This window comes from Microtus pennsylvanicus, chromosome 16 (assembly GCF_037038515.1).
Source record: "Microtus pennsylvanicus isolate mMicPen1 chromosome 16, mMicPen1.hap1, whole genome shotgun sequence".
In the NCBI taxonomy this organism is placed as follows: Eukaryota; Metazoa; Chordata; class Mammalia; order Rodentia; family Cricetidae; genus Microtus; species Microtus pennsylvanicus.
In genome coordinates, this window is record NC_134594.1 from 30,458,649 (window position 1) to 30,472,457 (window position 13,809).

Genomic DNA, 13,809 nt, shown 5'->3' on the forward strand with positions numbered 1-13,809 from the left:
TTTTACCATCAGAGGTCAATTGTGGTATTATTTGCCTTTGTTTTTATTCCCAACAAGGTGTATTCAACTGAAGCCCATATTTTATTATTCATTATCTTACTCAAAGAGGAAAGAAATTCATGGTTTTTAAATATTCCATTATTACTTCAATTGAAATATCCAGGAAACATGAGTTTTAGAGACAACTCAAATAGAAAAACAAACAAACACTGTGTGTTTCTTTTGTGAAATAGCATTGTTAGTTTTTAAATGACTAAATATAGCTCTTAAGAACCCAGCCTCACTTATGCTGACTGCTTCAGAACCTATTCCACACTGTTATGGCTTTTACTAAGCTAGCCATTCACTTGGTATCTCAGAAGTGTGTTTATTCAGCACACTTAGTGCTTTTAGAAAGATTATGTAATAAAGTAGTAATATGTACTAAATTTGTTTTGTGTGTGTGTGTGTGTGGGGGTGCGCGTGTGCACGCTATTGCTTGTCCTGATTGCATGGATACATGGCAGCCAAAGGTCAGCACTGAGTATTGATGCATTCCTCAGGAGCCAGCCTTCCTATTTTTTGTAACCAGGTCTCCTACTGGGACTTTCGGCTTAGTCTAGGTTGGTTGGCCAATGAGCTTTTCTGCCCTGGGATTATGGGTGCATGCCACTATGTTTAACATTTATTTATTTAATTTTTAATATGGATGCTGGGAATTGAACTCAGGTCCTTATGCTTGCACAGCAAACATTCTACCTCTTGACCTGTCTCCTCAGCCCCAGAATTCCTTTTTAAAATTAATTTTGTTTCCTTGTACTCACCATCATTACACATTAATGTAAAGTTTATTTTAAATGTTTGCAAAATTCATAAATAGGGCATATGAGTTTCATAAAACATGGATTGTTTCTATTTTGAAGTTTTTCATCCTATGAAATGTAACACCAAGACTATGATATGACAGTAAGTATATATGTCTAGAAAGTCATACAAATGTATTTGTACATGTGTGTAGAGGGAGACTCCTCTTTGGTTCTGGGCCCTCCAGATCTGAATAATCGCACAGAAACAATATTAATTACAGTGCTGCTTGGCCAATAGCTTAGGTGTATTTCTGACTAACTCTTACATCTTAAATGAATCCATTTTTATTAATCTGTATCTGTAGGGCACGATGCTGTGGCCTATTAGGTAAGGTTCCAGCGTGCCCTTCTCCTTTGCCACCTACATGGTGGCTCCTTGACTCTCTTCTATATCTCTTCCAGCCTGGCTATAGTCTGCCCTGCCATAGTCCAAAGCCACTTTATCCATTACTCAATAAAAGCAACACATATACAGAAGGACATCCCACATCACATGTGTGTATACAGGCAGTTGACAAAGGACAGCATGAGTGTGTTAGCGTTAGTGGCATCTTTGAGATGTAGCTCAGTAGTAGAGTGCTTAGCAAATGCCTTGGTTAAAAAAAGAAAAAAATAAGGGAAAAGGCACCATGCCATGACAGAGGGGTAATTAGATTTTTTTTTTGCTTTTTTTGTTTTTAGGATGGTTGTATAGAATTATTTTAAAATTGGTTTTATTAAAAGTCTATCTTTTCCATCATTTAGTGAACAATCAAACAATACATTTATAGGTAGACGAATCTGAGAGACATTTAAGATTTACTCCAGGCCCGGAGTCAGGTGTGGGTTTTGTACCTTGGAGACAGTGGTATGAGTAGTCTTCTGCAGAGTGATCACAGTCAGCCCCATCTGTTCCCTGAAAAGGAGTTCATGCCCCTGATAGCTTCTTGGGATGTGTCAGCCTGGAATGTGATGGCTTCTGAATATCTGAATTTTAAAAAATAAGTTTAGAATGAAGTGTGTTACCAGAAACAAAAATAAAACCCCTGGTCACACATACTGCTCCCCCCCCCCCAATCCCTCTACGTCTTTGTTTGTTTGGGGTTTGGACTGTGGGTTGTGACCCTGTGACAATCACACAGGATTGAATTTACATGGCGGCAGTGTATCTTAAAACCATAGGGTATTTTTGTCATTAGTAGTGTACCCTTTCTTCATTTAAGGAAGGGATGTTGGAAAAACATGAGTATTTGACGTGGATCCTGGACGTCCTAGAAAAGATCAGACCAGTGGACGACAACCTTCTCAAGCTCCTTCTGCCACTGATGCTGCAGGTATGGTGTGTCTCAGCGCCACCTAGTCGAGCAAGTGGCAAGAGATGAGTCTGATAGGAATGATGAGACAAGGAGAGGTACAAAGGGGAAAACCGTTCCTTCTGAAAGGGAGAAAATGTCTTGAATGCTACGGAAGCATTTCTATCGTTGTGTCCATAGTTATTTTTTTAACCTAAACATAATTTCCCCACATTGGTTTTCTCCTCTCTGAGCAAGACAGCCTCTGAGTGCTGCCACTGTTCCCCAGTTACCGTGGGACACGGCAGCCAAGTATTCTTAGGGTCACTAAGGATAATTTGTCAAATAGTGTTAAATAATGGTATTTTGAATGAGACTTATTCTTTTCTTAGTAATACATAGAGATAGTGATAATTCAGATGACTTGGAAGTGCATCACTGGGCGGGCAACTTTCCCATGTCGTTCACACCTTCCGCTGATGCTGCACACGAGAGAGTCTTGCCTGTTCCTTCTATGTTAGTTTCAGGGTTGGTCTGTGCTTGCATTTCCTGTTCAGCCCCTCACCAGATGGGCGTTTGAGATCTTGAAAAGTAACCACCATGAACCGAGATACATTGTAAAATAAAATAAATACAATAAGATGCACAGCAGACTTCAGATTTTATGCAAAAATGTATACCCTGGATACATTTTCCATTAGTTACTTGTTGAGGTGATACGATTTGGTAGTATTGGCATAAATACAGCCCATTATTCTCTTTGACTTTCGTTTTGCTTTTTTAAAGGTTTATTTTTACTTATGGGTATATGTGTGTGCCTGCATGAGTGTATGTGCATCGCATGCATGCGTGTGCCCACAGAGGACAGAGTGCATCCATCCCTTGGATCTGGAATAAGGAGTAGTTGTGAGCCTCCTGAAGTGGGGGTGCTGGGAGCCACACAGTCAGCATACTGTAACGGCCATACTATCTCTTGAATCCCTGTTTTATTTTCTTAATGGTGATTGGAAAAAATTCAAGACTACTTATGTGGCTTACTTTATGTGATAGCTGGATCACATTGGCCTGCCGTGTATTTATGCCTTTTCTTCCTAGTTAGGAGAGTCAAATTGAACTAGTTCTGAAGCATAGGACATGACTGACTCCTGTTCCCCTTCTGCCCCTCTCTCAGTACTCAGATGAGTTTGTCCAGTCTGCCTACCTGTCTCGTCGTCTAGCGTACTTTTGTGCCCGGCGTCTTTCCTTGCTGCTGAGTGACAGCCCCAACCTCCTTGCTGCTCACTCACCCCACATGATAATCGGAGCAAACAACACGAGTATTGGGACCCCCAGTCCTGGCACCCCTGGCCCTGGTATGAGCCCCATGCAGCTGGCCTTCTCGGATTTCCTTTCCTGTGCGCAACATGGCCCTTTGGTTTATGGACTTAGTTGTATGTTGCAGGTAAGTCTGTAATAGTTTGTATTATTTTATGTTAGAATTCACTGTGGGAAAGACCCGGTAACTTTTATTAGAAATTTATGATCTATTGCTGTGAGATCAGACTGAGAGACTTGTTATAGCTACAAAGAAGAAAATTACTGTGATTGTCCTTTGTGGTGTTTTCATTGACTTAGAGGCAGGCTCACCCCTGTAGCCTAGGTTGGGCAGAAACTTAGAGCAGTCCTCAGCCTCCTGAGCTCTCTGATTGCAGGTGAGAAATGCCACATCTGGCTTCCGGCTGCCCATCCTTGCATATCCCTTCCAGGAGAACCTGTAGTTCAGGTCAGCTGTGTTGCTGTTCTGCCGAGACGTCTTCTCTGGGCGGCATTCTCAGCGTCTGCAGTTGGCATCTTGAGCTCCATGCCTCTCTGGACGCCTCTGCGTCTCTTTAAAGTCAGGCTTTACTGCTTGTGCTGTCCCTGAACACAGCAGTGGGCTAGCTCTGGCTCCTTCCTCTAGGCATGAGAGCGGTCCTCTCAGCGTTCAGTTTCTTGTTCTTGAGTTCTTGGTGCATCTTGCTCTTTGCCAAGGGGCCTGGACTTAAGGTGTTGGAAAAACAGGGTCTCCTTGGAGTTCACTGTCCAGATAAGAAGAAAGAGTTATGCATGGAGCTTGTATAGAATATGCTAAGTGTCAAGAGAGAAATACATTAGGGGCTGTGGTGCTTCAAAAGGGAACTTCTTGTTCACCTTGAAAGCCAGGGACCTTTGTAGGTGTTTTGTAGTTTCATTGGAAAAGTTTCCTGACTGGGAGGTGGGGTGGGGGTGGGGTATAGCATAGAAAAAGGGCTAGAGGACTTATGTGTGTATACCGAGTGTGCACAGACATCTTTGTCTGATTTCCAAACTAACATAGTGTGACTTCTATTCACATGCCATTGGTGTAATGGAGAGGTGGTTTGGAGGATGTGGAGACGGCACGGATCCTAGGCAAATACGATGCAATTTTAGGAGATTGAGCATATCTGTGATTTAGATATCTGAGAGGGGTCTTGGAGCTAGTACCTCAAGAATGCCGAAGGATGCCAGGATTGTTCTTCTGCTTGTGGATATGCTCAAGAGATGGGTACATTTCTAGTTCTGAAGACTAGGCAGACCCGAGGTGGGTTGAGGCTGCCCACAGAGCTCCTAGTGACAAATGACTTACTGATATGAAAGGCACGTATGGTTGAGAGATGTCGAGGAGAACCCGTCAAGGAGAATAGGAGGGTTGGGTATACGGGGAAAGAACAGCAGGAAATTATAGTCTGGAAACAGAAGCAAGCCGTAAAACCGCTGTCACGGTCCTGTCCTTTCTAAGTGTCTTTCACACTGTATTAGGTTTGGTTTCAGGCACTGTGTTAAGTGGTGACCTATGAAGCCATTCCGTTCTCAGAGCCAGCCTCGAGATACGGGAAGCATCATTTATTTGCCTTTTGATGGGCGTTTTTGAGATAAAGCTAAGCCAGCAGCACCTGGCTCAGAAACAGGTGTGATGTTTTGGAAGGATTGCTGCGTACAATCTGGCTGAGCTTAAAAACAGTGTCCACAAAAGTTTAGGGTCCAAGTGGGGGGAGTTAGTCTCTAGACCAGATCTAGTCTGTGAGCTAAGAATAGGCTTCCCATTTTTATTATGTAACTGAAATTACCAAAGGGAAATCTGTGGCAGAAACTGTAGGTGGTCTGCAAAGCTGGAAATATTTGTTGTCCAGATTTTTATGGAAACGCTGGATGATTCCTGGGGTGGGTGGGTGTGTGTATCTGCTGGGTGTTTGTCAAGCTTTAAGACACACTACTTAAGAGTTTTTAAAAAACAATAAAAATTGTAATCTTAGCAACTAATATTCTAATTGTATTTCCTTTTGCTTAACTATAAAAAATTCATTCGAAAGTAACAAATATTATATTTTACTCAGCCTCCTACATTTCCTCTGTTGGAGTGTTAGGTAATAAACCACACTAATTTCTCGGTAGCTGTGTTGATGACTCATAAGTCCTGTCTCACCACTTGGGTAGCTGATTGTGGGGAATGACATTTGTATTTTACGATCATCTGTAGGAAACCTGCTGCCATTTTTTTTTTTTAAAATTGAAGTTGCTGTTAATCCTTTTCTCCTTCCTCTAAATGTCTGGGATATTCCTGCTTTGTTTCTAGACTGTCACTCTGTGTTGTCCAAGTGCCTTGGTGTGGAACTATTCCACAAACGAAAATAAGATCGCAAACCCAGGCTCTCCCCTGGATCTGCTGCAGGTTGCCCCTTCCAGCCTCCCCATGCCGGGTGGGAATACGGCTTTCAATCAGCAGGTAGACATTTGCTTCATTGCTTTTATGAATGTTTTCGTTCCCCAGAAGCACCTGGGCATGGTGGGCCACCTGAGATACTGTAGTGACTGTCCCAGCTCTGCCATGACTCTAGGTGATTTTTTTTTTGGATCTTTCTTGACTTTTTTTTTTTGGAAACACAGATGTTCCTAGAGTGTTCTGCCACCCCAGCAGTTTTGGTGAAGAGTCCTGATCCCGACTGTGAGCCCTGGAATAAGAGCTTGTGATGTTTAGTAATTGTTGTGTATTTTTATTTGCTTTATGACATAATGCGGCTTCAGCTTTGGGATTATGTCTGATACTTAGCACAAGACGCTTGCCTTTCACTGAGCTGTTTCCTTAAGTAACCGAAGCTCTGCTCATTCGTTTCCTGCTTGGACGAGTGGCTCAGAGATACTCGAACTCTGCCTTGCCTTACATATTGTGAAGAAATTTCACTTGTTACATTTCCCCCAGGCATTTGTTTTTATAAGCATTTACTATGGAATCAAACCATCACTTGTAAAGTTAAAAATGCATGGCTCATGCAGGAACTTAGGTTTCCTGTGATACAGTAGAGGTTGTCACTCACCAGAGGAGGATCTACTCACGTAGAAGCCTTGACATTGTTTAGGCAGCCATTCAGAGTTTTCAAGTACAAGTTAATCTGAAGTGTTTATCTTCCAGGTTCGGGCAAGGATTTATGAGGTAGAACAGCAGATCAAACAGCGAGGCCGTGCAGTAGAGGTCCGGTGGTCTTTTGACAAGTGTCAGGAGTCGACAGCAGGTACAGTATCCCGCTGAAGAGCCCTCAGCATTATGTTGTCTTCCTCGGGCTGGCAAGGCACTCAGGAACGAGGGAGCTATAGGCCTTTAGCTACTGGCTGCCTAGAACGTCTACTTTAGTTCCTGCAGTTCCTTGAGAGTATATGCTGAGAGTCACAAAGCTCTCTCCCTTGTGTAGTGGTGTTTTTAATGCTCTAATACTCTGGCTTATTTAATTGCTTCCTTAATTTCTACTTCTAGGGGTGACTATTAGTCGGGTTTTGCACACACTGGAAGTCTTGGACCGTCATTGCTTTGACCGCACTGATTCCAGCAATTCGATGGAGACACTCTATCATAAAATTTTCTGGGCGAACCAAAACAAAGATAGCCAAGAGGTAGTTAAAATTACTTTTCTTCCTTTTTGTCCTGTTTTCTTCTCATTCAGTAAATGTGACGTCTTTACTAAGATGTATGTCTTATAAAAGCCTGCACAATGCCAATCTTTCTCTTCTGGGACCAGGGTGACTCACCGTTATTACAGTAAAACACACATTGGGTTGGGGCTCCCTTAAATATTGATGGGGAAATCTTTTATTGACCTCTATTTACCTTTCTTCATCATCTACCTTTTAGTTTTAGTACATGGCTTGTCTAATGATTGACTTTATATAGATACATGACTTTAGTTTGGGGTGTAATTTAGTCTGTAGCACAGCAGAGGGCAGCACATGGCTATATATGAGCATGCTCTTTGAATAGTCATAACAATTATACTTTTTATTTTTTCCTATCAAAAGATTGTTTTGCTAGTGAACTGCAGTATAAATTTAAATTTTTATACAATTTAAATTGCATATAAAATATAAAATTTTCAAAGCCTGCTTTTCTTTCTAAGTCTTCAGAAAAATAAAAGTATTATTTTTATAATGAAAAAAAATGCTCCTCATATATGCAGCTTGTGTTAGATGGAAAGCAATACTGAGGTAAATATTAGCAAATGTTCAGAGCAAACAATGTAGCTAACTTTTTACATAAGCTTGGCATTGGTCCTGGGGTTGTGGAAAGAAGAGCTGAAACAATGAAAAAAAGCCAAAATGCTTTCTTTGCCAGGCAGGTCCTGACACACATCCCAGAGTGTTCCTCTGTTGGAATAGTTTGTGAGCCATGTTAGCCATTATTTCCTCAGAAACAGGTTCGAGATCGTAGCATCCACGGAGGAGCAGCGTGTTGAAAGCATGGCGCACATTGAGTGGAGTTTCTGTCTCTGGGAAGTCTCTGCAGAAATGAGTTCTGTCTGTAAGAGAGCAGAGGAGTCCACGTGATTGTCAGCTCACTGACGGGAGGCACGGGGCATGGTGTTCTTGATCCAAAGATGGATGTTTTCCATCTGTGTAGTAGAGGAGAGGTTTAGGAACGCTGAGATTTTCACACGTAGACGCGAGTTGTCTGCAGTGCTGAGGTTTTTGTGCCAGCATTGTACTGTGTGTTTTGTTTAAGTCCATCAAGAGCTCTTCAGCCTTGCTGTCCTGACTTAAGGCTTCTTCCTCAGGGCTGGAGAGATGGTCCCGAGGTCAGCTGCTCTTTTAGAGGGCCTGTTTCCAGCACCCACATGGCCGCTCAGAGCCATTAGTAGCTCCAGTTCTAAGGGTCCAATAACCTCTTGGGATCTCCACAAGCACCAAGGATGCACGTGAAACACAAACAAACATACAGGCAAAATCATACTCATGCCCACAAGTTAAAAATAAATAAATCTTCAAGGAAAAAGAAATAAAGCCTTATTCCAGTGTTTCTCAACCTCCCCATTGCCATGACTCTCTAATATAGTTCCTTATGTTGCTTAAAATTATTCTTTTTACTATTTCATAACTGTAGTTTTGCTATTGTTATGAGTCATAATGTAAATATCTAATAATGTAGGATAGCTAATAAACAGCCCTCAAAAGGGTCATGGCTTGCAGTCATTCATGGGAAACTCAAATTACCCACAAGCAATTGCAAAAGTAAGTGTTAGGGAGGCTGCCTATACCAAGGGTAGAGATTATGATACAATGTTTCTGATTAATATCCCACTGTTCCAGAACTCTCTGAGAAACTTGCTGACTTTACAGCAGGTACCAGAAACACGGCACTGGGTTCAAGGACTCTGTCAGATTAAATTCTAAAATGCTTATTCTGTTATAAACTGAACAAAAATGATTAGTGTGGTAGTAGAGTTAGTTATATTGAGAATTCCCTTAAAATATACTATCTGTTTATCTGTATTAATTCGTTTTGTGTTGTGATGAAATACCTTGGTAAAAAGCAAGTTAGGGAAGAAAGAGCTGATTTTGGCTGACAGTGCAGAAAGGTTCCTGCCGTTTGTGACAGGCAGAAGACATGGTAACGGGAGCCTGAGACTGTCCTACCAGTCCAGGAGCAGAGTGACGGCGTTTCTCCTCCACAGGAGAAGTAGACAGAACAGGAAATGGGGCCAGGAGATAAAACTCAAAGTCAGTGACATTTCCTCCAGCAAGGTTTTCCACATCGTAAAGGTTCCACCTTCCCAAACACCACAAGTTGGAGACCGAGTATTGAAACATGTGAACCTGTAATACCCTCATTCAGACCTCAGTGGACCTATCTGAGAAAGCAGGGGAGAGTTTGAGCCTCCTGTTGAGGAAGGCATTCTCTGCTGTGCCCGTGTGGTATTAGTTGCCACTAGAGGGCAATGTGGGCCCTAGACGGAGTCCTGGATGTTGTAGTAATTTGGGGGAATGCCAAGTGTTGGCTTGGTTTAGCAGTAATTAGATCAAATATTGATTATATTCCGCAAAGAGATGCGAGTGGTCTTGTGGTTAATGTGCTACTTTTGAGTAAGACAAAAGTGGTATTGTTAGCCTTTAGTTCACAATACGTTTTAATATTGTGAGGATACCTGGGTGGACAGCTTCTTCTATAGAATTTAACATTAACACTTAAAAATATGGCTTTAATATTTATTGTATATTTATATTAAGGTAATTATTTATGTATAGGCTTGCAAGTGACATAAACATATATATATATATATATATACACACACATACATACATTTATTTCTCTATTTACTTTTCATTGGGTTTTTCTTGCCCCCCTTATTCTTTCCCTTCCCCCCTATCTTTCCTTCCCCTTCTTCACCCTTCTTACTTTGAGATAGGGTCTCACTCTGTGGCTCAGGCAGACCATTGAACCCAAACTCTTCCTACCATGCCCCTGAGTGCTGAGATTTCAGGTGTATGCACCATGCCTGGCTCAGGGATTACCTGTTATGTTTCTGGAATCCACAGGTGAATGTTGAATGATAGCTGCATGGCCTAGAGCAAGTTGCTCATAGTCATGTGCCTGGAGTTCTTTCATAATTATATAATACTTGACCATGAATACTTTGAGATTATAAAGTGGATTATAAGTATATTCCAAAATTTGCTATTGCCTATATTCTATTGGAAGAACCAACAGGGTGTAGTTGTTCTCTGCCAAGACAGAATATACTGAGTGCTTGGTTAAGACTCAGAACCCCATCTCCTGGTCTTTAAAACACTTCCCTTTTTCTTGATTTTGTAATTTGTCTAGGATTGATATGGCATGTTAGATGGTAGATAAAGACCTCTAGTCACTGTGGTCTGAGGTTTTCTCTCACTGGGGCTGTTCCTCCCCTTACCATTTGGGGAAGCTTCAGCCCCTCCGTTCTCTGCCATTTGGAATGACTAAGGGGGCAATCTAGTTCTCGCGTCCTTGTAGGAGATGGAAGAACACTTGTCCAGATGCGAGTGCAGCATCAGTCTTGGCATCAGTGGAAACTCATTAAAAAGTTGAGTGCTTGAGACCAGGTCCTGCCTGTGATGAGACGATCCAACGCTGCCCGGGCTTGAGGCACGCTTTCACTAGTAGCTCACGGCATGTGCCCTTCTCCTACTGTGTCCCTTGGCCCCCTGTGACCTGCTGGGCCTGTGTCGGCTTGAGTGCTATGGCAAAGGAGGCAGGGAATTATCCTCAAAACCCTTTATATTTCACCCCCACTGCTGTGTTTGGTAACTTTCCACTCTGTGTAGTGTAAAATAAAGAAATGCTAGTGTTTAATTCAGAGCTCAGAGAGCGTTTGACAGTGGCGAGGCATGCGGTGTAGACTGCCGTGGGAACCGCTTATATGAGTAGGCTGTTCACAGATTGGCTGGGGTCTGGGTAGCCAACGTTTTGGCAGAAATGGAACAGCGGGATTTGTATATGAGCTTTGTAGGCCAAGCAGCAGGTCTGTGCTGTGCCTGCTTGAATGCAGCTTGCTTCCAAGCTGCAAATGCATGTGTCTAGGGCATTTGCTTCTTCAATGCTCTAGACCCTTTCCTGCCACGTGATGAACTGGAATGTCAGGGCCCAGTAGCCCACAGGAGGGGAGTCGCAGTGGTCTGTGGGGCCCTCAGCTTCCAATTACTAAGTAAGTTGGTTATGGTGACATCATCACCAAGCAACTGGGTGGGGAGGGCCCCTCGGCTTTGTAGAGCTCTTGGACCACTTCCTTCCTCTTGGCCTCTATCCTTGATTATGGCTGATGTGAGAGCAGGGGCCACTGCATCTTTGGGTGCTTCAGGGATAGGGATAAAATGGAAGGTCCAAAGGGGGCAGGGAAAGCTACTTTTCACTTCTCTTTCTGGGATCCCAGGAAACAGACTTTGTACTGAGTAATGGAAAAACCAGGCCAGCTGCACCAGGCAGAGCACTTCAGAACTGCAGCATCATGGGCGTTTCCTCCCTCCCTGCTCCTAGAACCACCACCAACCCCAAACCACAAACCCTACATGTTCTTGTTGATATTTGTCTCATACTGGTTTGTGCTCAGAGTTTAGAGTTTGGGGGTAACTAAAGCCTCAAGTTTAGCATGTACTTTACTTCTCTTGAATCCGCTAGGCTTAGGCACTCTGCTTGATTACTGTCATCAAAAATACAATACAAGAGCTTTGTTGCCTCCTTGGCTGTGCTCGGTGCATACTTGGCTTTCTAAGGCCTTTGCGCTGTGATCTCTAAGTCTGTGTCTTGTGCCTCCCAGCACATCCTTAATTCCTGGCTTCATGCCTGGGTTCCAGGACGTGTGTATTACTCACTTTGGGGTTTTTTTGCTCATGAAAAGACTACTGGTACAGTACCGGGGAGGAGGATACACCTCTAACCTCTAGGATTTGCTGTGAAGGAGAGGGGTGCTTAGGTTAATGAAATGTGTATCCACTTCACAGTTGGCGTAGAATCAGACAGACAAGAAGGGATTTGCAAGTGGAGGCAGGGGCGTGGATGACAGGAAGCCCTTCAGCCGTGAAATCAACAGGCTTTGCGGGAACCCGTGGATAATGTGCTTATATGTGTGAAGGGGCGAAGGGGCATTCCAACCTGGATGATGTAAAATGCTGTGACACCACGATCAGTGTGGCATTAGCATCTGTGGTGCCTGTCGTGTAACTAGGTACCAGACAGCAGTAAACACTGTTCTTCGTGACCTGTAAATCCAGAGAGGCAGGCAACACAGGAGAAATGAATGTAGTATGACACGTTATACTGGGCGTCTTGGGGCTTTGATGAACGCATGCAAAAATATCCACTGTACAGCCTACTCAGCCATAAGCCTCAGTCAGGGTCTGTTGGGATTTTTCACTTTTTGTTTTTTGTAATGCATTTGTGCACAGTAAAGAAGCACTTGCATGGAGGGCAGGGACCCATCTAGGGTGAGGTGGCTCAGTGCTGTACAATAGATCACGGTCATGCAAATGCGTCAGCTCTTTTTGTTTGTGTTAGTAGAAGGAGAACAAGCCACTTTCTAAAAGTATCAGTCATGATAGTTAAGCGGTGTATCCATCAAGTATGCCAGTCAGCTTTTCGCTGCTGTGGCAGAACGCTTAACTGAGGAGAGACTTATCTTGGCTTGTGACTTCGGAGGTTTCGTTCCATGGTTCCTCACCTCCATTGTTTGATCCTCACCTCCATTGTTTGAAGCTGAGTCGTCATGGAGGGAAGAATGTCGTACACTGAAGAACACAGGAGGGAGAGGAAACAATGGGCCAGGGTCCTGATATCTGTTTAAAGATACTTTCTTCACCAGGCCCCACTTCCTGAAGGGTCCAGCACCATCCAATTGCACCACCAGCAGGGGGCTATTAACACATGAGCTTTGCAGGAACAGTGTAGGGTTCCTACCTGTAGAACAAGGGAAATGTATGTGGATGGCTTCCTGCTGAGGTCCATATATACTGAGGCTATTAATACTCATCACAGTTTGGCAAGACCAGTGTTGTGCTTTAGAATGCCACATTTCCTACACCACTCCGGAGTCCCAGGGATCTTTCAGAATTAACATTTCTTTAAATTCATTAGCTGAATGTCGTTGATATTAACAGTTGGGGTAAACAAAATCTGTGTCCAGACATTTATACTGTGAGTAAACAGGAGACACATAGTTTCAACTTTATATTGCATTAATTGGACATTTATCAGTTGTGTCTGTCTGTCTGTCTGTCTGTCTGTCTGTGGTGTGCCTGTCTGTGATGTACTTGTGGAGATTCCCTTAACTTGCAGAGGTTGATTCTTCCCTTCTACCCTGTGGAGCCAGGGGATCAGACTCAAGTGTTGCGTCTTCGTGGCAGCTGACCTCACTGCTGAGCCCTCTGACAAGCTGCAGAAAAAGCTTCCTAGTAACTCACAGTTCCAAAGGCTTCAGCCCATTGTTGGTTGGCGCTGTGGCTTTGGGCTTGTGTCAGGCAGCATGCCATAGTGGACAAGCATGGAAGCAAAAGAGACTAGAAGAACATGGGGTTTTCCAAGTTCTCTTTTTAAAGAACCTTTATTGTGTGTATGGACGTGTGTGTGCCTGCATTTTGTAGCACACGTGTGGGGACTGGAGGACAAAGGAGTCAATTCTCTTTCTCCATCTGACTCTCCAAGATGGAACTCGGGTTATCAGGCTTCGGAGAATAACACCTTTACCCACTGAGCCGTCTCACTGGCCAAAGGCTTCTTAGGGTTTACTTATTTTTGTGTATGTATACGCCACAGGTATGTTCCTGCAGAGGCCAGAGAGGGAGTTGGTTCCCTTGGAACTGGGGTTAGAGGTGGTGGCGAGCCATTGTGGGTGCTGGGAGTCAAACTCTCTGGTTCTTTGAAAGAG

General features: G+C 43.4%; 1 protein-coding gene across 11 annotated transcripts in view; it reads left to right on the forward strand.

Annotated features, from left to right (window-relative positions):
- The window catches only part of Med12l (mediator complex subunit 12L), a 305,880-nt gene that overhangs the window by 56,330 nt on the left and 235,741 nt on the right, over positions 1-13,809 (forward strand). For 10 of the 11 annotated variants that reach the window (XR_012908055.1, XR_012908056.1, XR_012908057.1 and 7 more), the window contains 5 exons: positions 2,048-2,158; positions 3,288-3,557; positions 5,730-5,879; positions 6,564-6,663; positions 6,903-7,039. Coding sequence is in view for 7 of the 11 variants with exons in the window: in XM_075950608.1 (XP_075806723.1) it covers positions 2,048-2,158; positions 3,288-3,557; positions 5,730-5,879; positions 6,564-6,663; positions 6,903-7,039 (768 nt within the window). In the remaining 4 variants the exon portion in view is untranslated. The remainder of the gene's footprint in view (positions 1-2,047; positions 2,159-3,287; positions 3,558-5,729; positions 5,880-6,563; positions 6,664-6,902; positions 7,040-13,809) is intronic. The other variant, XR_012908058.1, reaches the window with a different exon arrangement.